Source organism: Gorilla gorilla, chromosome 1 (genome assembly GCF_029281585.2).
Source record: "Gorilla gorilla gorilla isolate KB3781 chromosome 1, NHGRI_mGorGor1-v2.1_pri, whole genome shotgun sequence".
NCBI classification, from domain to species: domain Eukaryota; kingdom Metazoa; phylum Chordata; class Mammalia; order Primates; family Hominidae; genus Gorilla; species Gorilla gorilla.
Window position 1 is genome coordinate 93,436,078 of NC_073224.2, and position 27,111 is coordinate 93,463,188.

General features: G+C 37.6%; 1 protein-coding gene and 1 long non-coding RNA gene across 4 annotated transcripts in view; one reads left to right on the forward strand and one right to left on the reverse strand.

Moving 5' to 3' along the window:
• Positions 1-6,869, reverse strand: part of NUF2 (NUF2 component of NDC80 kinetochore complex) — a 34,085-nt gene extending 27,216 nt beyond the window's left edge. The window contains exons 1-4 of one of the 3 annotated variants that reach the window (XM_004027802.5): positions 6,470-6,869; positions 2,503-2,645; positions 1,123-1,197; positions 381-457 (exon numbers count right to left, since the gene is read on the reverse strand). In XM_004027802.5, the coding sequence (XP_004027851.1) occupies positions 381-457; positions 1,123-1,197; positions 2,503-2,625 (275 nt within the window). In that variant the 5' untranslated portion in view covers positions 2,626-2,645; positions 6,470-6,869. The remainder of the gene's footprint in view (positions 1-380; positions 458-1,122; positions 1,198-2,502; positions 2,646-6,469) is intronic. The other 2 variants (XM_019026047.4, XM_004027803.5) reach the window with 2 other exon arrangements.
• A 38-nt stretch (positions 6,870-6,907) lies between these two features.
• On the forward strand, positions 6,908-26,624 carry LOC134756457 (uncharacterized). Its single transcript, XR_010129151.1, has 3 exons — positions 6,908-7,060; positions 22,296-22,392; positions 23,308-26,624. It is a non-coding gene; the product is annotated as an uncharacterized lncRNA (long non-coding RNA).
• Positions 26,625-27,111: the final 487 nt, after the last annotated feature.

The window sequence follows — 27,111 nt, forward strand, 5'->3', positions numbered from 1 at the left end:
CTGAAATCTACTTTTTCTGTGTATTAATCATGTAGGCATGCAATACTAAAGTATAGTTACAGATTCTAATAAATAGTACATAAACTTGGTGACACTAAGACTCTTTTAAGAACTCAAACCTCTTCACAAAGACGGTAAACAATTTTAGACTTACAGTATCTTAGAAGTTCAATTGAAAATATGCTGAGAAAGTGGCACAGTTGGAGGCAGTTCTGTTTGATGACAGTCTACAATTTTGAAAGTTTGAATGAATGTATATGGGATGAAATGAAAAGGAACATAGTAGGTATTCCTTACCAAAGAAAACCATGTCATTAAGAAAACTTAATGTAATATAAATACGAATGTAGACGAAGACAATAAAATCACTCTTTACTCACAGATGAGTAACTAAATTGCTGAATGGTAAGAAGCCTTCCATTAAATGTGGATACATGACTTCAGAGTTCACTGGCATCTAAATGCAATAAACCACAAAATCGACATTACACATTGATTAGACAAAATGAGAAAAATCTTCAACCAAGATCAAAATATATTAACTCACTATCATTAAATTAAAAACCTTAATACATATCCTAGTATAAATACAGAGTTTTCATCATTATTAATGCTAGGTTCACAGTAGGTGCTTAATAAAGATTTTTAAATGAATTTTAAAAATGGAATAAGGTTAGCATTTACTAAATATCAGGTACTATGCAAATAATTTGCTAAAAGCTCAGTTGCCTCATTTCAATTGTTTCAATCTTACTGCATATCTTCTACTCTAATTTGGGAGTTCTTCCTGAAAAGAGAACAATATGAAGACTTAGCTATTGTTTATTGTAGTCTCTGAAAACAAACCTATAAATCTATAACAATTGCATAGCATCAATGATCTGTGTCATTTAAGTCTTTTACTATGGTTTTCATCTTACTAAAGCTATGGATATAAACCATTATTATGCATAAGATCCCACTGTAAGTGACACTAATTTTATATGTCTTTGAATTTGTTAAAAATAAAGTCAAGAACTTCCTATCCTAAAAGCCAGTATGCATTGTAAGCAGAACTGCAGCAAAACCAAACAAACAAACAAACAAAAAAAACCCCATAATTTTGCCTCATCTTAAACTCACCATGTAAAAATGTTCCAGTCGAATTCCATATACTATTTGTAAGGCTCTCATGTAGATCATGTGCAAGACTTCAGGCTACAGCAAAAAACAACTTTGAATACTCCGATGCATATCTAAAGCTATGTCACTATCATCATTACCATACAATATTATAATCGATGAAAGCAAAGAAGAAAAAGGCAACAAAATTATTCCATTTCCCTTGAAATATTCCTTAATTTTTCCAAATTTTAAAACAACTTATGATGCTTAGTTTGCTCATATATAAGTGGTCAATGGGATCAGCTGTTTAAGAATGAGAGCAAGTATATCCAAATCCAATCCAAGCAACCCATCCACCTTAGGAAATGGAAGAAGAAGAGTTAATCTTTCAGAACAGGCTGTCAGGCATGTGGCAGAAATAATGGCACATGGAAAATGTGTGTGTGTGTGTGTGTGTGTGTGTGTGTGTTTTAAAGAACACAGGAAACCTTGTTTGCTGCCATAGATATTAAGGTTTCCTTAGATTTGAAGTTTAAGGGAACACTTGATCAGGAGGTATAAATGTAATAGGGTTATATAGAATTTTAAAAACCGGATCTTCTAAAACAGCAGTTCCTAAATGCTGACCTGTGAATCTGTTCTGATCCATATATTAATACAAGTTTATTGGGTGAGCATTAAGACGGGAAATATAGGGAAAACGTGGTAATCTTTTAAGAAAGCTGAATTTACTCAGTTTGAAGACATCAGTTATTCTAAGGTATTTCTTCCATTTTCAAGAATCAAAGAGGGTAGTGACATCAGAAAGTTTGAGTTCTACACCATTACAGCAGGTTTTACTACGTTATCACTTCAAGTCCAACACAAGAAACTGGAAGGAGACTTTGGGATTTTCTGTGACACACAAATAGTTCATTTTGTATTTAATAACTAAAGATATAAAAAACAATACCTGTCAAAACAAGTCAATTCCCCCTGGGGCATAATGCATGAAAATTAATCTGTAGGCTTCCAAAGAGGATTATTTCTAAGCATTTTTTGTGGTTGAAAACCACTTGGAATAAGTTCCTTCAAGCCCTATCAATAAATGATACTCTCAGACCACCATTCCAATAATAATAATAAAAAATTTAATATACTTTAATATGGTTTAGAAGCTTTTTTTTTTAAGAAAACGACTATATTAAAGAATTGGATCCTAATGGGAATGCAGAAGTCACCACACATATAAACTTGGTGTTATTTTTAAATTATGCTAGGTGAGAGATACTCTCTCAATGAAAATGACTGGTCTCCATCAAATAGGAGGCCATATCCCTTTCTTGCCACACAATAGACCTAGTAGCTTACTTTTTCCCTAAATACCATTATCCACATGCAAACATAACCACCTTTTACCTTTGGATTTGGATAAAGATCATTCTTGGTGAGGTTTTTACCATCAGCTCCTGTTAAGATCTTATTGCGAATATGAATCACAATCTCAGCTACATTATATCTGGGGAAAGACAAAGTTTCCATCTTGGAAGTTTCCTGTTAATCTGAAGGAAGAAAAAACAATGAGAAATACCACATGATCAGTAGTTCTCATTATCTGGAAACTAATAAACATAATGACAAAATGAACGAGCCAAAGTTGAACTATTCATAGTAGTGTTAACTATCATCACATATCTTAGTAAGATAAAGACAAGTATTTATATATGTATCCTAAAATTACTTTTATTCTAAGGTGACACAGTTATTTTCTGCTAATTTTCTAGTGTCGTTCTCTTTTGTAGGAAGAGAACAACACCTTTGGGAAGGAGGACTTTGGTTGACTAGATAGATGAGAAACCATGTGCTTCTCTTTTACATTTGAGGGCCACGGAGCTTAACAAGACCAATCCTAATAATTAATTCTCAAAGCAAGGCATATAGGCAACATCATCAGCAGAAGCTATATATAAACAACAGTAATATAGGGCATAAAAAATTGTATTCAGTTTTGACATCCTATTCATTACATATATAGTGAGATGGCTAATAAGGTTGTAGATGCAAATAGAAGAGAGAAAAAAAACTGAGTAAGAAGAGATGATATAATTGATAGGAAATCCTATCACCAGAGTGAGAATTTTAAGAAAACAAAAAACCATTTCTCCTAATGTCTTCACCTAGTGAGTTATTCCTACCTGTGTCCCCCTAGCGTAGTAGTTCTCTAACCTTATCACCAAGGGCACATCTGGCAATGGCTGAAGACATTTTGGTTGTCAGCACAGGAGTGTGGGTGCAACTAGAATCTAGTGGATAAAGACCAGGGATGCTGCCAAACATCTTACGATGTATAGGGTGGCCTCCCACAGCAAAGAATTATCCAGTTCAAAAGGTCAATAAATGCTGATGTTAAAAAACCTTGTACCTGTAATCTCAGCACTTTGGGAGGCCAAAGCATGTGGATCGCTTGAGCCCAGGAGTTTAAGACCAGCCTGGGCAACATGATGAAACCCCATCTCTACAAAACACATAAAATTAGCCAGGCATGGTGGCCTATGCCTGTAGTCCCAGCCACTTGGGAGGCTGAGGTGGGAGGATCACTTGAGCCTGGGAAGCAGAGGTTGCAGTGAACTGAGATCGCACCACTGCACTCCAGCCTGGGTGACAGAGACCCTGTGTCAAAAAAAAAAAGAAAGAAAGAAGAGAAAAGAAACCTTGTCCTAGAGCCTTGCATTTACCCCTGTTATAATACTTGTTGCAATGTACTGGAATTATGTTTAAAGAACTCTGACACCACATTGTGAGATTCCGGTAAGTAAGGATCTTTTCATTTTCTTCATATCTCTCCCTGTAACCACAAAAATAGCAGTAGTAACAGCAAGAGAGAAATGAGCAGCAATAGCAGCCACTGCTACTGCTCTCAGCCACTCCCTTAAATACCTGTTGTGTTACCTTCAGATCCCCTACTCTCCAGTGAAGCAAAATGATCTCGGAGACCCAATGTGCATATATTCAATTTTGCAAACAAATTGAAATGGGCCACAATTCTGATAATCTATTTCTTTAGGCTCCTAATTTTTTTTAGAATTTTAGGGTTAAAAAGGGGAGCTTTGGCAACTTGCCTAACCTCTAATAAATGGAAGCAATTCTAAACAACCATTAACAAATAACTTCCCAATTCAACTTGAACATGTGACAACATCACAGAATTCACTCTCAATGCAACTTTTTCCCACTTTATTATGGTTCCAAATTAAATAACTCTTCCTCATAGTGTGTGGAAATATGTTTTGTGGTAATTTTACCTCCTGGTCCTATGTACAGTCACTGCAACTAAATAGAATATATTAATCTCTGTTTACATGACACCATTTTCAAAAACATGAAGAAAGCTATTACACCTCTGCTAAGCCCTCCCTTCTTTAAAGTAAGTATAATTTCTTTATGTATGGCTATATGTAACTTCAAAATACTCCTTATATGACATTGTTTTAGAAACTACCATCCTATTCATCTTCCTCTAACACACACTATTTTGTAAATGTCTTCTTAAAATGTAGTGCCCAAACTGAACACGACATTCCAGATATGGTTGGTCTAGGGCACAGTATTAATGGCCTCTGCTGTAGCACTTACTGATCAACTGAAACTCCAAGAACTTCATCATGACCGTCTTGTATCAAGGCGGCTTCTCCCTGTTCTTTTTTTCCCCCTTTTCCTCTCTTTTTTTTTGGTCACATCTGCTGTGTCACTTGTGTTCTTGTTGTATAAATTGATTATTTGAACCTTAAGCAAGGATTTGTACTTTCTACCATTAAATTTCATGATTGCAAGCTTTCCTTTTAGAGCTAGGACGTTTTGTCTATTTTTTTTTTCTTTGAGGCAGGGTCTCAGTTTGTCATCCAGGCTGGAGTGCAGTGTGGCACAATCACAGCTCACTGCAGCCTCGACCTCCCAGGCTCAAGCTATCCTCCTGCCTCAGCCTCTCAAGTAGCCACGACGACAGCAGGCACACACTACCACGCCCTGTTAATTTGTGTGTGTGTGGAGATGGGGTCTCACTATGTTGCCCAGTCTGGTCTTGAACTTCTGGGCTCAAGTGATCCTCCCACCTCAACCTCCCAAAGTGCTGGGATACAAGCATGAACCACCTTGCCAGGCCACAGAGCTGGGATCTTTTGGAATCCAGATTCTGATGCATCACATATCAGATGCTCCCTTCAGCATAAATATGCATTCTACATTTTCATCTAAGTCACAGCCTTAAAAACTGTTCATAAAAGGACTGGACCAAAGAAAGACTTCAGAAAAAGTCACTTTTCCAAAAAAGCTGCATCTGAATTAGAGAGTATTGCAATAGAAAGCGTAGGTGTAAAGTATCTTCATAATTATTATCACTTGTTCCTCTCTTCTCTAATGTTTGGCACTCTGCTATCAGATTAATCCTTATAAAAACACTTAACGCATCATATAATATTTGTATGAAAATACTTCAATTACTCACCTTACCCACCACATCAAATTCAAATTTTTCTGCTAGGCTTCTAAACCCTTTAATAATTGAATGAAATTTCTGCTCCAAGTTAGTCTCCTAACTTTCCCAAACTTCCAGTATTTCCTTTTGGAACCTCCTCCAATATCCAAATTCTATCATTCTTTCGAAGTACAATTTCAGTTACAATTTATTCATTAACGAGAGATGAAGAAAGACACTTTCCAACTACATAGTTTGAGCTCCTAGGTGGGATAAAGTATATAAATGACTTAATATATATGCAGTAATACTCTGTCTAACGGGTAGCAAAGATTAACCGCTAATTACTCATCTGGTTTCTCATTTATTTGCAGCACCACGATGCTGAGCAGAGTAAGTAGGTACTAAAAGTACTCTGTTAAATTTTACACACTTCGTTTTGTTAAAATAAACTATTTGTGGACATCACAGTTCCACGAGGCAGAGATTAAACAAAAATAAACAGAAATGGCTCCCAACTTCAATGAATTAAGTAAAACGTTCCTTGAACTTTTAAAGGGAACAACGATGGCGTTACGCATGCGTAGTGCTATATATGCGCTGCTCTTTTCCTTTGAATTTTGGATTAGGTGTGATATTTTTGCCTTTTCATTCATGGTTTTGGATTTGGTTAAGACGTTTGGCAACGGAGATGTGTAAAAAGCTGACAAGCACCTGCAGCCAAATAAACCACATTACCACCGCCTTTCCAAAAATCACACATAAATGTATGCCTAAATTGAACAATTTCATCTCAAGCTCGTCTTCTTCGGTCTATGCTGCACCAGAAAACACCCGTTAGTTTAGTAGGAACTGAGCTCTGGTTGTTTCTGGGACGAAAATCAAATAAAAAGTAACGATGGGCCCGCCCCTCACCTCCCAGGCTCTGGTTTCTTCCGCCTCCTCCCACCGCTGAGCACGACGAAAACACCGCCAGGCCCAGCGTCCCGGCACCTGCCCGCGCCTTGGGATGGAGAAGGCGTCTGTCTGCAGGCTTCCTTCCTCCGTCCTCTCGCGCTCACCTACAGTGCCGGCCGCCGACAGGAAGACGGCGAGTTCGGGGAGCAGCTACAAGCAAAGTCAAAAATCAGCAAACGTCAACCGTCGTCACTTTTCAAACTTGCCGCCTCCTACTGGAAGTCCCGCCCCATTCCGCCAAGCCCACGTCCAACCACAACGGATGCCGGTTGGGCTCAAGAGACGCCAGGCAGGTGGGACTGGAGTTGTCATGGAAGGGGCAGGGCGCAGGGCGGAACCATTGCTCGCGGAGCTGGCGTCGAGTCGGAACCTCGGACTGCAGGAAGTGGGAGCACCGCGGTTTCGGGGAAGAGACCGGGGTTGAGCGTCTAGCCTAGCTCAGCGTGATTTCCGCCAGCGTTTAGAGCGTTTTCGGGGTCCGAGTTGAAGAGCAAAACCAAGTGAAGGAAACTTCACTAAGTTCAGGGTGACAAGGGAGGAAGTACAGAGGTAATTTATAGAATTCCAGAGTAATAATAACTTGTTGAACATTGATTATGTGCCGGGTTTTGTTAGATGCTTATAAGCATCATCTCATTTAGACTTCATTAAAGGGGAGAAAAGGGAGAGTGGAGAGATACTATCATCCCCTCAGGTGAGGGCTCTGAATCAGAGAATGCAGTTCTCTGCGCACAGTAGTTCACAAGTAGCATAGCTTGGATATGAACACACATCCTCTGACTGTGCTCATAAGCACGACTTCAAGAGGTAGAAGGAACATAACAGTTCATCTGGTAAAATCCTCTCGCTTTTACAGATATGAAAACTGGACTCAGAGAGAAGTGATTTGTTAGAAGTTATACAGTAAGTGGGACTGTAAAGTAGAAACCAGGTCTCCTGATTTTAGCTTCTCCCTCTTCGATCAGTGCTTTCCACCTCTGAACTGTTCCCCAAATTTGCACATTCCTGAGTGAGTTGCATTCTTCAGATAAGGGGCCCTGAAATCTGTATTTTTTTTACATGGTATTTTGTTTGTTTGTTTTGGCAAGAGTGGAAACACTGCATTTAACACAAGTTAGGAAGCCATGGCAGGCCTAGTTGTCAGGGGAGAAAGCCATTAAGTTTTATTGAGGTTTGGGACACGAGAAGACGTAATAGGACTTATATCTGGTCACAGAGTAGAGCATCATCTGGTTACAGTCGTGTGTTGGATGGGGAACCTGAACTGAATTATGTGAAAAAAGTGCTAAAGAGGCTATTGAATGTAGACACAAATTCCGGTGCTTTGTCCTGTCCTGAAGAACTAAACCTATTGATAGTGAAGTCTATACCAATTCTAAATAAAAATACATTTCATATCATTAGTTCAGGGCTTTTGTCTTTCCTTTCAATGTCTATTTACTGATGTAAGTCTCAAAGTCGGAATCTAGTAAGACCCAAAAGGAGATTAAGAAAATAGATTTTAAAAAAATATTAGAGTCAGTGAGGAAAGCAGAAAAAAGAGACCTGTCTCATTGACACTTGCCAAATCAAATTGATTACTGATACGTGCATAATTTCCACCAAATTATATGTCCTTAGAGGCAGGGAAGGGAACCATAGCGTAGTGACTGAGAGCACATCTCTACGGTCAAAGGGAGTTGGATTGAAATCCCTGATCACACCATTTACTACCTAGGTGGACTTAGGCGAGCTATTTAACCTAACCGAGCTCGTTTCTGCATCTTTAAAATAGGGTGACAGTTCTATCTGCTTTATAGGGTATCATGAAGATTAAGTGAATTAGTTCCTGTAGAGTGCTTAATTAAGTGCCTGGCAAAATTGTGAGTACTTGAAAAGTATTAGCTGTTATTTTGACTATTATTATTTATACAAGGTCCCTAGGAAAATACCTTGCAAGTGGCAAGTGCTCAACAAATGTCTAAATTGTTGTTGAGAATCTAGAAAAAAAACCAAGCGATTTATGTGAAAGCCAAGATTAGAATGGACCATGGAGAAAGAGAAAAATGAGGCAAAGGAAGAAAAGAGCAAGACAACCATTTTGTTGTATCAACAATAAATATTGTTTATTTGGGGGTTAATATCACTATTGATGTGATAAATTGAGTTATATTAGAAGTAAATTATTTATTTAAAAAATGAGTGTTTATTCAAATTACCTTAATTAGAAGGTTAAATCTGACTTTTTAAAACTTTTAGTTGCCTGATACTGGTCAGTGTAAGGTAGAAGGTGGAACATCAGAATTCTCACCCTAGACATTAGTCTAAGAGTTTTGTTATCACCCATAAAAACACAGACTATTACAGAAAACTTTAGTATTCTTTCTGATTGTAGCATCATAATTTTATACCCTCACATGTGCTACATTTGCCCTACTATTTCATTTTCCCTGACAGCCCTCCTGCTAATACCTCCCTTCACAGCCTAGACTGCATGGTTTATCAGCATCCAAACTTCCTGTGTCTGATTCCTCTGACCCAGGTGCCTGTCAAAATCTTATCCCTGAATCTTGTCTATAAATCCTTAGCTGGAAACACTGGAGAAAATGACACAAAGTGACATATGACAGATTGTCAGTCTCCATCTTCAGCTCTTTCCCTGATTCCTGACAATCCTTTAATTTATCATCAGTAATTTCCCTGTCCTGTAACTTTCAGTGATTTCTCACAAACTTTACCCTTTCTTCATTCCTCTTCCCAACCTAAATTCCTCTCTTTAATAGAAAGTGACCAGAGTGGTCTTAAAGGTGTGTTTCAAGCACATAACACATTCGTATGCATCTGCAATTTGTTGTGTCTATTGCCTTTCTAATTTTAATTTCATGTTCCTTTTCTAGACTGCACTTTAAATTCTGGATGACAGACCTATCAGGACTGAGTGGACCTTTGAGTGACAAGATGGGGGTGTTCCAAAGAGACCATGGCAGCCTGTAGCTAGGACTTTAATGCAAGTGGTGATGCTGTGATATCTAGTGCTTTAAACAAATCTCTTTTTTTAAGTGACAGGGTTTCCAAATTGTTATTTCTACTTTAACAGATCAATAGGGACAAAAAGTTGATTCACTTGGTCTAATGTGGTAGGAATAGGTGAAATACTAAGACTGGATCCTACACTCTACTTCCCATCAGGCACCCATTCTTATGAATAGAGATTCCATAGGGGCCACACACAATCCCAGTACTTTTTTCCCAGTTGATTGAGAAAATTAAAGCCATCATACAATATATAACTTCCTCCCTCTCCACTTCTGTCAATGCCACATATATCCACCTGTCTTATTTGTCTGTCTCAGAAAATGAAATGTACTTCCTCCACCAATGTATGACCACTGTTTCTTGTTCTAGACCTCTCTTCTGCATTTGGTATCATTGATCAAACCCTCCTTGAAACTCGTTTTGCATTTCTCCCATCTTTTTCTACCTGTCTCATGCTTCTTGGGGGTCTTTTTTTCTCTGCCTACCCATTAAATAGTATTTCCCAAAATTCCAACCTTGAGTTGTTTTCTGTCTGTATCTTCCCTGTGAGCACTGTCCACTCATTGTTTTAACCTATTTGCTCATGGATTCTAAAACTACTGCTATTCCTGACCTGTTCCTTGAAGTTCTGACTTTTGGGAGGCTCACGAGCCCTTCAAACTCTAATTTGTCCTTTGCTTTCATTTGTACTCTCAATTCTATCTCATCTCACTGCTTTCAGCTGTAACTACTACCACCCCCACCTACACCGCCAAATCCATCTTGTAAGTAGCAGCCAGAATGACCAGTCTCAAATGTAAATCTATTTCACTTGCCTCCTTAAATTTCTAATCTTCCTCTGCAGTCACCTTCAAGATAGTCCAACTCCATGGCCTGGTGTGCTAGGGTCTTCATTATCTTGCCACTGTTTTCCTTCCCAGTCTTGTTTCCCTTTCCAGTACCATCTCCCATCCTACCCACTTCGCATTCATGAGGCTGCTTTACACCTGAGACCTTTTGCATTCTTGTTGACTTTGTCTGGACTGTCTTTATTTTCTTTGGCTGACTCTTCCTTATCCTTACTAATTTTTTAGGGCTCTTGCAAGAAGCCTTTCCTTGTTCCATAGTCTGAGTTAGTTGACTTTTCTCTCTGCTTTCTTGACATTTGTGGGTTCGTTCAGAAAATATTCATTGAACCCTTATTTTGTGCCAGACACTGAGCTAGATACTAGAAATATAATAATGAACAAGCAAATATGGCAATAACCAATCTAATAATTTCCTGACAGAGTTTACATTCTCATAGGGAAAAAAGAAAAAAAAAAAGGCAGTTCAGTCTTATTGGCTCCACACTTGATAATAGCTAGGAATTGAGAGGGTAAAAAACAAGTATTCTAGATAGAGGCTAACAATGTTTATGAAGAAGAACACAGTCTAGGAACTGAGAGATTCTAGACAGGGGTGGAGAGGTAAACAGGGACCAGATCATGAAGAACATTAGTGATGATGTCACAAAGTTTGGACTCCTTCTTAAGGCTAATAGTAACTTTGAATGGTTTCAACATGATTAGGTTAGTATTTAGATGATGAATCACTACTCTGAGAAAAAGAACTCAAAGGGCAGCAATACCAGCAAGAAGGAAACCAGTTAGGAGGTAATTGTAGTAATCCAGGGAAAGAAAGATGGCAGTTTATACTGGGGCATTGCCAGTGTGGATAGAAATAGATCTCAGAAGAATTTTAGGAAGTAGAAGTGGCAAAACTTGGTGACTGAATTGTGAGGGCAGAAGTGGGAGAAATCAAGGATAGAGTTTCTTAAACAAGCTTTAGTGAAGACAGGGACTACCCTATTTGCTGTCATGTATCCACAGCTTAGCACAAATCTTTATATGCTGGAGATGCTTGATAAGTACGAGTGAAATTTTCTGGCTTGAGTACCCAGATAAATGGGATGCCAGTCTCTGATTTAGGTAACACAGAGGCAGACTCACTTGGGAGGTAACTGGTGATTCAGTTTTAAACATGTCTAGCTCAACATGCCTGTGAAACATACACATGACAATGTCCAGATACATGGCAATTGGATGAATGATTCTGAAACTCAAAAAGAGAGGTCTGAGATGGATTCTTTGCATACTTACAAAAAAAAAGTTTATGTTATATTGAAATGATCTGTTTTGTGCCTGTCTCCACTATTACACAGGGCTGGTTCTTAATGACCTTTGATGTTCTAACACCTAACACCATGCCTGGTACAAACTGCACACTCAATTAGTATTTGTTGTTGAACTGAACTCCTTTTCAGACATGATGCATCTAACAAAGTAATAGTAGTAGCCTCTGAGGAGGGAAACTAGCAGGTCAGAGTGAAAAAGAAATTTTCTTTTTGTTGAATATATTTTAGTTCTTTTTGCCTTTTCCTCCAATGTATTTCTATTTCCTGAGAAATAAAAAGATGACATAAAAAGTGTTCTATTAGATTTTTGTGGACTTAATACCGAAAGCAATATTCCAACTATGTTCTAGTCACTATAGAGTGGAATATTAAAATGCTATCTGATATTATATCATATTAGCTTTTTTTTTTTTTGAGATAGGGTCTCACTGTGTTGCCCAGGCTGGTGTCATCATAGCTTACTGCAGCCTCAAACTCCTGTGCTGAAGCACCACATTACATTATTGATTGGTTTACAAATTCTATGGTTGTATTATTGATACCATCATTCAATTCACTTATATGAATTATGAATAGTAATAGCAAGATGAAGTGAAATTATGAACACACATTTTATATTAAGGGCATGAGACAATATCTTTGAAACTATGTACTGTATTATGTGATATATACAAAATCTACAAAAGCAAACAAGTGTCATTGTTTTATACCTGCCTAATGTTTCATATGAGAGGAAATAATGATACATCTCTCATATCAGCCAACATTTCTAGCTTGCTGACATAGGTAGCATTTAATATGCAAAACCCTTTAATCACAAATATCAGAAAGCACATCTTAACTGTAGTTATAAATGGGTAAGTAAAAATGCATAATGCTTTTATATATTTTTGAGTTAGTATTGTAGTGTATAATTTTATATAAATGGTTGAGGCCATAGATATTTTGAAAGTACGCTAGTATTTAAAGAAAATGGTAAATTTTAGTAACACTTTTGAATATACAGCATATTCACTGGGTGGCGCTGTTGCATTAGTGTTAACCTTACATATTTTGAAAGTTTTATTTCATTTTCATTCATAAAAGTAAATTAGAGTGATAAACATTGAACACAATGTTCTGGATGAAAAAAATTAGATTCTAAATTTATTGGCCTTAGAATACGTGTTTAGAGCCCAGGGTTAAGAAGAAAAATAGCATTGAATTCAAAATAGCTATCTGCTTTTTATTACCCTTTCATCATTACAAGCCTGTTAATCCACTTGACTTCTCAGCTGTGTTCATCTTTATTAGTGGATTTCAGAACTGAGCTGTACATTTGCAATACAGTATCTTTGTTAAGGACTCGCATGGAATTCTTAGTTTGGAACTATAAAGTACCTATTCTTTGCTAATTTGTGATGAGCTCTAAACAAGATCCAAGAAAGCAAAAAGTTGCTATATTAAACTCTAACCTCTCTAGTATCATTTCCCCAACTTTCACAGCAAGCTCTATTATTTTAATATAGTTAGTATAGAGAACCTTAGGAATTATCAGCTGAAACAAATTAGATATTCTTAAAATTTTTTGTTCAATGCGACTTTTTAAAATTCAATTTTCTTTTGTAGAGATGGGGTCTCAGTATGTTGGCCAGGCTGATCTCGAACTCCTGGCATCAGGCAGTCCTACTGTCTTGGCCTCCCAAAGTGCTGGAATTACAGGAATGAGCCAACATACCCGGCCTAACTTCAATTTTTATATTCTGTATATTTTCAATATTAGTATTATAATATCCAGTGCTATTTTTCAGTTATTTCAAATGAGTTAATAAGATTCTCAGGAAAAATACTGATCTTAATGCAGTCTAATTTTATTTGAATAGTTTTTGGGGCACAGGTCATTTTTGGTTACATGATTGAATACTTTATTAGTGATTTCTGAGATACTAGTACATCTGTCACCCGAGCAGTGATTGTACTCTAATTTTTAATTAGTCAGTTATAACACATTTTAGAAGGGTGTCTTAGTTCGTTCAGGCTGCTGTAACAAGCTACCACAAACTGGGTACCTTACAAGCAACAGAAATGTATTTCTCACAGTTCTGGAGGCTGGAAAGATCAAGGCTGTGGCAGCTTTGATGTCTGGTGAGGGCTTGCTTTCTGGTTCATACATGGCATCTTCTAGCTGTGCCCTCGCATAATGGAAGGCATGAATGAGCTTTGTTGGATCTCTTTTTTAAGGGCACTAGTCCCATTCATGAAGGCTCCCCTGTCATGAGTTAATCATTTCTCAGAGGCCCCACCTCCTAATATCACCTTGGGAGTTGGAATTTCAAAATATGAATTTTGGGGAGACACAAATATGCCATAGCAGAAGGGGAATTTTTAAAAAATGAAACTCATAATAGCTATCATAAATCGGAAAAATTTGGGGATAAGTAAGTTTTTTTTTTTGTTGTTGTTGTTTTGTTGGTGTTTTGTCACAGTTCTGGTGCCATGTTATCATTCTTATGAATTCTTTATGATAGTGATTTATATTGTCTAGAGTACATTTTCTAATATGGACCCCTGGGAGAAAATCACTTCTAAGTTCTCTATATCTTTTTCTAATCCTGTTTTCTCAAAAAGGGGTCTAAGTCTATGCATTTCTATATTAAGTACCAAGTAATATTATCTCATTTCATCTTTAGTCTTTGGAAAAATCAACTGCCAGTTTTTCTTTACTCTTTATTAAGCAAATTCAACCTGGTAAACACAGTTTGACCATATATATTCAAAATTAATACCTGAATATTGTTCCTAGGACAATCCATTAAGATAATTTCCATTTATACACCTTTATACAATATTTTATAATAATGATAGTGCATATTTGCAGAAGATGTACCAGATGCCAGGTCTTCTACATGTATTACCTCATTTAATTATCACAACAACTGCATGAAGTAGTTTCTCTTCATATTCCATTTATAAACACACACACACACACAGACACACATATATCTTATTTACTTTAAGAAAACTGGAACAACTAGCTCAAGGTCACATATCTAGGAAACCAGGAAGACAAAAGTTGAACCCAAGTAATTAATGTTAGAAGCTCTGTCCCTAGCTCCTCTACTGTGCTTCCTAATCTCAAACCCTTACACTGGTGGAGGCAGTGTTAATTTTTGTAACCTGTGCAGCAGACCCTTTTTATGTTCTACAGATTTTATCCCTGAATCCTTCTAGAAAGGATTGTATCCTTAGATACCTACTATTCTACCACTTCCCTACAGTACAACACAAAATACATAGACCTATGAAGGGTTCCTCAGTTCTGTGGGGAAGGATTTAGTTGGTTGGATACTTTGAATTTCTTTGCTATGCTTTGTTGTTCAAGGGATTATGTGTCTCTCTCCCTCCATAAGCCTTTGGGTGGGTTGGCAGTCTCACACAGACCTTCTAGGCCTTCAGAGATGTCCTACATATGTATTGTCTCATTCCTGACTCTATTTTATTCCTCTGGAAGCCTCTAGGGTCTCTCCCATCCCTTTCTTTCCTAGAAATCTCCTATCACTCCAAAGAATAAAGTTCTCTCTCAGTTTTCTTCCTTTGTGTTAAATATTTCACAGCTTAGTGATTTGTTGATTGCTAGTTGCCTCTAGTTCTGTTCATTGGCTAGGGCTTTTCTGAAGATTTTCTCCTAGAGTTAGTATTAACTAAAACAAAACACATTTAACCACATATTCTACCCTGAGGATTAATTTTTTAAAGAAAATAACTTTTTCTGCATGAGGAATTTATAATAACATAATTTTGACATTATTTCTTTAGAATAAACCAGACTATATTGTGTTAAGAGACATTTCTACCCCAATTGATATTGAACTATTTATCTGAAGTCACTGTTTATCCCCTTACCACAGCTCAGGTGTAACGTTATATGGGGAATTAGTATATTTTATTTCACCCTGTTATATTTTTATTTTAGGTTGAAAGACAGAAAGTAGAATGGTAAACCATGCAGGTGGTTAGCTAAGTAGAAAGTAGAAGTTTAAACTAAGATTCTAATCTCAAGATAAATCAGACTTGGCAGGTATTGCAGAGGTTTTGTGTGGATTACAAATACAATAGCCATCATGCCATCAACCAGAATTCATTGAATACATGCACTTGTCAGACCCTGTGTTTTTACAACCAAAAGTTAGGACAGATTACTTACCAGTACAAAATAATGTTTTCACTTTGGATTCTTCCCTGTGTGAGAAACTATAATGCTCTTATGTCTGCTGGAGTCCAGATTCCTGTCTACTAATCCATTTTTCACATCATCACAATCTACCTTTTTTATCTAACCTAATCATCCAGTACTGTTTAAAATGTATTCTCTGCTTTAATCAGGCTAGTTTCCTTAAACAATCCTGGTTCATATCACTGTCGTTTTCAGTAGCTTACTTCTACCCTGTGCGCCTTGCTCCTTTTCCATTTAGGATTCCCTTTGCCCTCTTTTCAACCTAGCCAAATTTAGTTCAGCTACCACTTCTTTCACCAATCCTTTAGTTTCCACTTCACTTCATACAGATCTTTCTTTTATTTAGTCTCCCATTACATATAACTACTATCTGTCCCACATAATTATTGTATTAGTCCGTTCTCACACTCCTATAAAGAACTGCCCAAGACTGAGTAATTTATAAAGAAAAGCGGTTTAGTTGACTCGCAGTTCGGCATGGCTGGGGAGGCCTCTGGAAACTTACAATCATGGTGGAAGAGGAAGCAGGCATGTCTTACATGGCAGCAGGTGAGAGAGCAAGTGAAGGAAGCCAAGGGGGAAGAGCCCCTTATAAAACCATCAGATCTCATGAGAACTCACTCACTATCGTGAGAACAGCATGGGGGAAACCACCCCCATGATCCAGCCACCTCCCACCAGGTCCCTCCCTCAACACCTGGGGATTACAGTTCAAGATGAGATTTGAGTGGAGACACAAAGCCAAACCATATCAATTATATATAAGCATATCTCGTTTTATTGCACTTCACTTTATTATGATTTGCAGATACTGCATTTTTGACAAATTAAAGGTATGTGGCAACCCTACATTGAGCAAGTCTGTCAGTGCCATTGTTAACAGTGGCATGTGCTCAGTTTGTGTCTTTGTCACATTTTGGTAATTTTCTCAATATTTTAAACTTTTTAATTATATATCTATTATGGTGATCTGCAATCAGTAATCTTTGATGTTACTATTATAATTGTTTTGGGGCACCAAGAACCACACCCATATAAGAGAACAAACTTAATAAGTAAATATTGAGCGTGTTCAAACTGCTTCATTGACCAGCCATTTTCCCATCTCTCTCCCTCTCCTTGGGCCTCCCTATTTCCTGAGACACAGCAATATTTGAATTAGGCCAATTAATAACCATATAATGTCCTCCAAGCCTTCAAGTGAAAGAAAGAGTCAAATGTCTCACTTAAAATAAAAACTAGAAATGATTAAACTTAGTGAGAAAAGCATATCAAAAGCTAAGATAGGCCAAAAGCTAGGCCTCTTGTGCCAGACAGCCAATTTGTGAATGCAAAGGAAAAGTTCTTGGAGGAAATTAAAAGTGCTTTTCCAGTGAACACACAAATGATAAGAAAGCAGAACAGCCGTATTGCTGATATGGAGAAAGTTTGAGTGGTCTGGATAGATCAAATCAGCCACAACATTTTCTTAAACCAAAGCCTAATCCAGAGCAAGGCACTCGCTCTCTTTAATTATATGAAGGCAGACAGACAGGAGGAAGAAGAAAAGTTTGAAGCTAGCAGAGGTTGGTTTATGAGGCTTAAGGAAAGAAGCCATCTTTATAACATACAAGTGTGTTATGGTTAGGCTTTGTGTCTCCACACAAATCTCATCTTGAATTATAATCCTCATAATCCCCACGTGTCAAGGGAGAGATCAGGTGAAGGTAATTGGATTATGGGGTGATTTCCCCCCTTCTGTTCTTGTGATATTGAGTTGTCATGAGATCTGACGGTTTTATAAGGGGCTCTTCCGCCTTTGCTCAGCATTTCTCTTTCCTGCTGCCTTGTGAAGAAGGTGCCTTGCTTCCCCTTTGCTTTCCACCATGATTGTAAGTTTCCTGAGGCCTCCTCAGCCAAGCTGAACTGTAAGTCAATTAAACCTCTTTGTTTATAAATTACCCAGTCTCAGGCAGTTCTTTATAGGAGTATGAAAATGGACTAATACAAAGTGTAAAGTGAAGCAGCAAGTGCTAAGGCAGAAGCTGCAACAGATTATGCAGAAAATCTTGCTAAGATGATGAAAGTGACTACGCTAAACAACTAAACAACAGATTTTCAATGTAGACAAAACACCTTTTGAAAGAAGATGTCATCTAAGGCCTTTTTTTTTTTTTTTTTTTTGAGACGGAGTCTTGCCCTGTCGCCCAGGCTGGAGTGCAGTCGCGCAATCTCTGCTCACTGCAAGCTCCACCTCCCGGGTTCATGCCATTCTCCTGCCTCAGCCTCCCGAATAGCTGAGACTACAGGCCCCCACCACTGCGCCCGGCTAATTTTTTGTATTTTCTAGTAGAGATGGGGTTTCACCGTGGTCTCGATCTCCTGACCTTGTGATCTGCCCGCTTCGGCCTCCCAAAGTGCTGGGATTACAGGCGTGAGCCACCGCACCCGGCCCATCTAAGGACTTTCATAGCTAGAGAAGAGAAGTCAATGCCTGGCTGCAAAGCTTCAAAGGACAGAATGACTCTTGTTAGGGGATAATGCAACTGGTGACTTTAAGTTGAGGCCAATGCTTACTGACCATTCTGAAAATTCTACAGCCCTTAAGAATGTTGCTGAATCTACTCGGCCTCTACTCTGTCAATGGAACAACAAATCCTGGATGACAGCACATCTATTTAAAGCATGGTTTACTGAATATTTTAAGCTCCCTATTGAGACTGGAAAAAAAAGATTTATTTCATATTACTGCTCATTAATAATGTTCCTAGTCACCCAAGAGCCCTGATTGAGATTTACAAGGAGATTAATATTGCTTCTTGCCTGCTAATACAACATCTGTTCTGCAGCCCATGGATCAAGTAATAATTTCAAACTTCAAGTCTTATTATTTGAGAAATATATTTCATAAGGCTAGACCTGCTTCAGTGATTCCTCTTATAGATATGGCAAAGTAAACTGAAAACCTTCTGGAAAGGATTCACCATTCTAGATGCCATTAAGATCATTTGTGATTCATGGGAGGAGGTCAAAATGTCAATTTATTATAATAGGAATTTGGAAGAAGTTAATTCCAGGCCTTATGAATGACTTCATGACTTTAGTGGAGGAAGCACCTGAAGATGTGATGGAAATAGCAAGAGAACTAGAATTAGAAGTGGCACCTGAAGATGTGACTAAATTGCTGCAATATTATAATAAAACTTGAATGGATGAGGAGTTGTTTCTTTTGGATAAGGAAAAAAAAAGGTTTCCTTAGATGGAATCTATTGCTGGTAAAGATTCTCTAAACATTGTTGAAATGACAGCAAAGGATTTAGAATATTACAAAACTTTGTTGATAAAGCAATGGCAGGGTTTGAGAGTACTGACTCCAATTTTGTAAGAAGTTCTATGGGTACAATGCTATCAAACACCATCACATTCTACAGAGAAATCTTTCATGAAAGGAAAAGTCAACTGATGTGGCCAACTTCATTTGTTGTCTTATTTTAAGAAATTGCTGCAGCCACCTAAACCTTCAGCAACCACCACCCCCGCTTTTTTTTCTGTCACCCAAGTGGGAGTGCAGTGTCACTACCATAGCTCACTGTAACCTCTATCTCCCCAGCTCAAGTGATCCTCCTGCCTCAGCCTCCCAAAGTGCTGGGATTACAGGCATGAGCCACTGCACCCAGCCTATCAGTCACCACCCTGATCAGTCAGTAGTCATCAATACCAAGGCAAGACCCTCTATAAGCAAAAAGATGATGACTCACTAAAGACTCATATGAGCATTAGCATTTTTTAGCAATAAAGTATTTTTAACTTAGGATTTGTGTATTTTTAGACATAATATTATTGTACATTTAACAGACTGTAGTGTAAACATAACTCTTTATATGCACTAAGAAACCAAAAAATTTGTGTCATTCCATTTATTGTGATACTCACTTTATTGCAGTGGTGTGGAACTGAACCTGCAATATCTCTGAGGTATGCCTGTACATAATTATATACTATTTTATATTGGTTTTGAGTCATTTCATGCAGGTAAATTTGATTATCTCAATTAAATTGCAATACCTTTAAAGTCAAAGACTGAGTCTTCTTTGGACTTTTTATTCTCGTGACAGTGAACTATTGGCATGGCTCAATCCATTGACCTGTTTTGGTTCCTGATGAAGTTTTGTTAATTTAAATGAGAAAAATAAGGACAGTGAAGTAAGTTTTTTATAAAACTAAATTTATTTGGCTTATAAAACAGTTTAATATTATGCCTTTCCTATATTTTTTGTGTCAAGTTATCTCTTTTTCTAGATGATTATAATAGATGATAATTTTTAAATGTTTCTATTTGTCAAAGTACAGCATTGTCCATCCTGTGTCAATGTCTAACTTTTCCTTGTACTTATTCAAATAATCTCATAGTTGGAACTTATTACTTATTGTGTCACACAATATGCTGGTAAACACTGAAATGGGGAGGGGTTATTTTCATTCTATTTTAGAATGGCACAGTTTCTATGGTATAGTGACTAATCTGAACTAATATGTAAAAGATTAAGAATCACTTGAGAATCATTTTCAAAGAATAACTTTTTTAAATGTAGCACACTGCTGACTTGTGTAAAAATTAAATGTGATGCTGAACTTGTTTGAAACTCAAATTTTTGGACCCCACCCACAGACCAACTGAATCAGGATCTCTGGGTTTAGGAACTTTAAACTCACACTTTAAAGTAGTTCTGCAAGTGATTAGGATGCAGATTGTTCATGGAGTTAAGAACAACTGCTATCCTAGCAGGCTGATACAGATGTAAGTTTCTATCTCATTTCTGCCAGTTACTGCTCATTGTTTTCTGGATAAGGTTTCTAAACATCTTTAAGTCTCAGTTTATTCTTCTATAAAATAAGGTTACTAATAAGGCTGCTGTGGTGAAGTTTAAATGAGATAATGGATATAAAGTAGTGTTACAATGAAGGTGGTCAATAAATATTAATTTACTTCTTTTCTTTCCTTTGAAATTCGGTTGTACTTCAGTGATGAGTAGTATCAAGAATTTCTGATTCATGTACTAGACATTGCTTTTGGCTGCAGATCTCATCACTGAACCAATCATGTGTTACTAAAGCTCCTTTTTTTTTAATTACTCTTAAAGCCAAAGTTATCTCACTTGCCATTAAGTTGCAGAAGTACAGTACTTTCCTAATCCCCACGCTTCTGTGTCTCCCATCCTTAACCGGCATGGGACCCAGTGGAAGGATTAATGGACTAGAAATCTTCTGGGTATTGATTCCTGCTTAGTAAAATGAGGGACTTTTTCTACATGATTTGATATTTCCTTTCTGTTAAAAAAAAAAAAGTTCTCACTTTCATGTCACACAAAATTGAGAAGACATTGTTAAGTTCTCCAACTGTTTTACCACTTGGCAATGTAGACCCCTAGATTTATGTGGAAGAAAATTATTTCATTTCAGAGAAGAAAATAAGTAGAGGATCTACTAGAATCAATTTTTACTTGACATTGTCATCTCTTTGACTTAGAAGAGGGATGTGGTAGAGAGAGATAGCAGCTAGAGATCTAAGGGCAGGAAAACCATGTTTTGAGGAACCTCATCCCATATCAGAATCTCAGTATGTCTTCCCTCTGTTTCAGCCCTCACCTCTTATAGGAGTTGTTCCCAAGTGGGAGGGGAGCCCTTTTTATATATTCAGAATATATATAATTCAGAAATTAGGAGATTAGAATTAAGGTATAATGCATCAGTTTGCTAGGGCTGCCATAACAAGTATCACCAACTAGGTAGCTTAAACAACAGAAATTCATTGTCTCGCAGTCCTGGAGCCTAGAAGTACTAGATCAAGATATCAGCAAGGTTGATGCCTTCTGAGGGCTGTGAGGATGAATCGGTTACATGCCTCTCCCTGGCTTCTGGTGGTTTGCTGGCAATCTTTGGCATTCCTTGGCTTGTAGATTTATCACCCCAATATCCTTTATCTTCACATGGCATTCTTGTGTGTATTTTTGTGTCCAAATTTCCTTTTTTTAATAAGGACATTGGTCATATTATATTAGAGTAAGACCCAACCTAATGACCTCAGTTTAACTTGATTTCCTTTACAAAGACCCTATTTACAAATAAGGTCACATTCTGAAGTATTCGGGATTGGGATTTCAACATATCTCTTTTGGAGGACATAATTCAACCCATAAAACATGGCTCACAGCATCATGAGCCAGAGGCCTTCCTGGGCAGGATCTATATAAATAACCTGATGGCTCAAACCAGGACAAATATACCAGCTTGCCTCAGAACAAAATGCAATTCCTGGATTTTTACCTCCTTTGAAAACTGAGTACTAATTACTTATTTTTATATTACCAATGCTCTTTGAGTGCAACATGCTGAGTACATGTGATTCATTTTATTTTTCTTAGAAACAGAGTGCTTAAAAAGCACTGTCTGGATATCTTCAGAGGGAAAAAGGAGAAAGTTAATTGAATTGGTGACACTTCGGGTCTCTCACAGAGGAAGGTAAGGTTTCAGTCAACAGCACATAGAGGATTATCCTCATTTACCCAGGACTGACAGTGTTTGTGAATTCTAAAGCTGTGCATGTAGTGAATATACAAGATAAAATTGAAATGAGAATAACAGAATAGCAGTGTAGAAATGATTAAAATGTGCCTAAGCCCCAAGTTTTCAGATAACATGATAGTTTTCTAATGGTGAAACTTTAAGATGTATAGTCATAAAAAAGATTAAAAAAATAAGAAACAGATGTATAGCCAACTTTTAATAATCTGTGTTATAGACTCCATAGCAGATCTGAAGGTAGCTATATACCAGCAGCAGAAGGTGCACCCTGGAGCACAGTTTTGTAGCAGTTCTCCAAGCTGACCAGCTGAGGACTAGTGACCCTACTTAAGAACAGTTGGCTAAGAGGATAGTCAAGTGAGAGGAATGTGCTACAAAAGAATCATAGTAGATAGAGATGCCAACAAAAGGGAGAGTCTTTCTTCTTGTTCCTTTCTGATCTGTAGAACCTGCAGGCCCACTGTAGAGCTCCCATTGGAGTACAGTGGAGCATGAAGAGAGAATCCTTAGGAGAGCTTGTCAAGGAATTTGGGGGAGGAGTGTGTTTGCAAACATGGGGGAAAGTACTTATTAATCATTTAGATGTTCCGCAGGCAGAAAGCTTCCTAGTGTAGTGTGTAGGGCTGCAAGCCACCAAAGTAATGACTACTTGAAAAAGAACCAATAGTTTCTGAAGCTCTGTGTGAAAAGATACAGTGGTTGGGTGGGGTGCGGAATCTCTAGAGCAGCTCATACAGCCACAGGGCAAAGAGAGGGAACCCCCACACGGAAAAAAAGATTGCAGCAGGGATGGAGAGCTAGTAGCTTTAGGATGACTAGACACTTCTGAAAGTGAGCACTCTGTCCTTACAGAGACCACCAAACCAACAGAAGCCACCAGGACAGCACACAGCCATTCCAAAATTCCAGACCAGGATCATTCCAGAAAAGCCTTACATCTCAGTCCAGTATATGGATGGTTTTGTAAGATGACCTATGATTTTTCTGTTCCTCCTTCCTGCCCCTAACTTCAGAGAAACAGACCTAGAAAGAGGGAAGGAAGGAGTGAAAAAGCGTGCCATACTTTACCTTCTCCCCTTCTGTTTTAAACTAGACAAATCTATATTTTAATTATTATAAGTAACCAGAAAGTTATATGGTCTGGCCAGGATGGCATTAAAGAAAATGAGAGAGAAAAGTTTAAGATAGCATGGTTGGAGACAATAAGTAGAAGAAACCAAGTAGTTCAAGTTTTATAACGCTCTGTCTTATAAACACTGTTGAACCAATAATAATGCTATTACTGAAATGCTGCACACAATTGAAGACTACTTGTTAGACCAAGACCTTAAAAACTTCTTTACTGATTATTCCCAATGTGTGGCCCTGGTAATCATTGAAGAATCATTGTATTGACTATTAAACATCTAGGGATCACCTGTTTAAATCAAGTTAACAAAACACTTATTTAACAAATATATATTGATTGCCTATTATGAAGTAGATGCTATAGTAGGTGCTGGCAGTATAAACATGAAGAGAGACATTGTGTGTGCATATTAATATACAGTGAATTAAACTTCAGCCAGAGAAGTACTTTACTAGAAGGTTGATAGAAGTGTGGTGGTAGCTCGCAGGAGGAAGCAGTTAGCCTCCTTGGAAATGAGTAATCTTCACAGAAAGTATGACATTTGACCTGCTTCTTGGAGGAGATGCATATTAAACCTATTAAATCCATGTCAGCCTTTAACACCTTTGCTCAGATTAGTTTCTCGAGCTGTTTTCCCACCTGGTGAGCAGATAAGAGCAGGACAGGAAAGTTCTGATGAAAGGAAGAAGTGCCAGAGAGAGAAGGCCTTGCAAGGAAAGAAGCCTGACAGGCAGGAGCCCCTGAGTATCCTAAGGAGAAGTACCAGCGATTTAGGGAAGAAAATTGCTGCCAGAAGTGCAGGAAATACAAATTCTGACCTAGATCATTTTACTTATGTCTTCCCTGGTTCTATGAATATATCTTGGGGGTCCTTTTATAATCACATTTCATTAACCAGGCAAGATTAATCAGTGACCAGATAAGACAGTCACTGACTCTTAAGACTTTGCAATTTGAAACAATGTGTACAAATGTATAGAGAGACATGTAGACCAGCGGGTTTCCAACCTTTTCGGCACCAGGGACTCATTTTTGGAAGACAATTTTTCCATGGGATGGGTTGGGGGAGCAGGAGTTGGATGTCAAGGGTGTTGGATATGTGGGGGGATTGGTTTCGGGATGAAACTGTTCCACCTCAGATCATCAGGCATTAATTAGATTCTCATAAGTAGTGTGCAACCTAGATCCCTCGCATGAGCAGTTTGCAATAGGGTTCACACTCCTTTGAGAATCAAATGTGCGGCTGATCTCATGGGAGATGGAGCTCAGGCAGGTGGTAATGCTCACTCACCGCCACTCACTTCGTGCTGTGTGGCGTGGTTCCTAACAGGCCACAGACCGGTACCTGTCTGCAGCTGGGGGTTTGGGAACCCCTGATTGTATACCAGTAAAACAAGGACTGATAGAGCTGCTAATGCCAGTCTCAAATGAGTGAATGAGCAAATACAGAAGTACAGTTTAAGAAATACAGTTTAAGCAAATACAGAAGCTCTCTTCATCCTTATAGCTCTCTGACGTTTTGATGATTCTACTTTGTATTTTTAAGTTCCAATTTTAAAGAGGTGTGTAATTAATTGAGTGTTAGTTGTGTGATTTGGAGCAAGACTCTGAGAGATCTCTTTTTAAAAAAATAATCCACAAGCTAGAAGATTGGACTAAATTACCACTATGATTCTTTTCAAAGCTATCTTAATTTACTACTATTTGAAGTTACTTCAGCCAGTGCTAATGATACCATAGTTGCAGATTTGAACCACTGAGATGCAATTCACTTATTTAAAAACTACTTGATAAGGGTTTGTTGGGAGGATTGCTAGATAAAATATGGGACACTTAGTTAAATTTGAATTTTACATAAAGAATGAAGATTTTTTAATGTAAGTATGTTCCATATAATATTTGAATATGTAAAAATATCCAAATATACTTAAAAATTATTTGTTATCCATTTGAAATTAAAATTTAACTATGTGTTCTTTCAAAATCTAGCATTCTTACATCTATGTTAGCTTCAATATAGAAACTAGGCTCTGTGGAAGACAAAATGGTGAATCAGTCATAGATCCTTCACTCAGTCTAGAGGGGCAAATGAGAGTCAAATATTAATAATGATATTACAAAGTAAAAAGTGATGAGTTCATGAGAAATATACTAAGAGAGTGCTATAAAGGTTTGCAGGAGGGAGAAATTACTTCCAGCCACAAAAGCAAGAGAAGAACTTGAGCTGGCCTGAGAAAGATGGCAGGATCAAGGCTTCTGAATTTGGTGCCAGGAAGGGGTAAGGTCATTTCCAGTAGAGTGAATGGCTTGAGTAAAAGCATGGAGATGGGAAAGCACAGAGGAAGAGAGGACAGCTAGTCATTTGGTTTGACTGTGGTTTGATTGGGTAAAGGGAAATTAAAGCAGAAAATATTAGAAAGGGAAGGCAGGACCATACCAAGGGAGCCAGAGGTAGGAGGGAAGAAGGCTAGAAATCTGAATAAGCAAAAGAATTTGATTTGATGCTTGAAGGTTTCTGATCCAGGGTGACAATGCATACCAGTAGCAACAAGGGAGAGTGTAAAGAATCATCCCAAACAAATGACTTCCAAGAAAAACTTGGGCTATTAGTGTTGTTTTTAACACATAGCTTAAGAAACATATTAGGTGAAAAGGAAATACAGGTAAGTGGGAAAATCACAAGCTTAGGTATGAAAAGATTCTGGGTTCAAATCCACATTCTCCTTCTGTATGATCTTCAGTTATTTCCTATCTGAAACTCAGTTTCCTTGCATATACAAAAGACTACAAATGCTCTCATTATGCTTGGAAGTTATAAGTACCACTGTATACCTGGCATATATTGGGAGCTCACTAAAGACTAATTGCTACATGAGTTATTGTTTACTTATTACTTATTCTTCTCTAGTCTTCAGAGTATCTTATTTTATTGTAGCAGGTGAAGATGTTCCCAAGAGATTCAAAAAAATGTTTTTCAAAATATTTTTTTTATGAAAAAAATCTTTTTCTTAAAATAAAAAACAGCATATCTATCTGAACTAAAAAAAAAAAAAACAGGAAAAATTAAAAAGCCAATATTTGGAAAATTTGGTCCAAATACTCACTTTAACTTGATTTCTTCAATACTAGAGAAAGTTAGATTTTCTTCCTAATTGAAATATCACATGGTTAAACCAGGAACCCTGGGAAAAGCTGGGGTATCTTTTGATAATTATGAAGTGAAAACAAGAATTTCTATTTAATTATTTACACCCTGACCAAATAGTATAGAATTTAGCTCAGCAGGTGAACCAGGGAGTCTCACGGATCCTGTGTACTTAAAGGAATAACAAAGCATGGGGGCTTATGGCCTGTGAAAGCCAGAGTGAAGGGGAGAATTGAGCAGTAATAGGCTCATTTTTTTTCTTTATAAAGACTCATTCTGGGCCTGGCGTGGTGTCTCACGCCTTTAATCCCAGCACTTTTGGAGGCCAAGGCGGGAGGATCGGTTGAGCTCAGGAATTTGAGAACAGCCTGGAAAACATGGT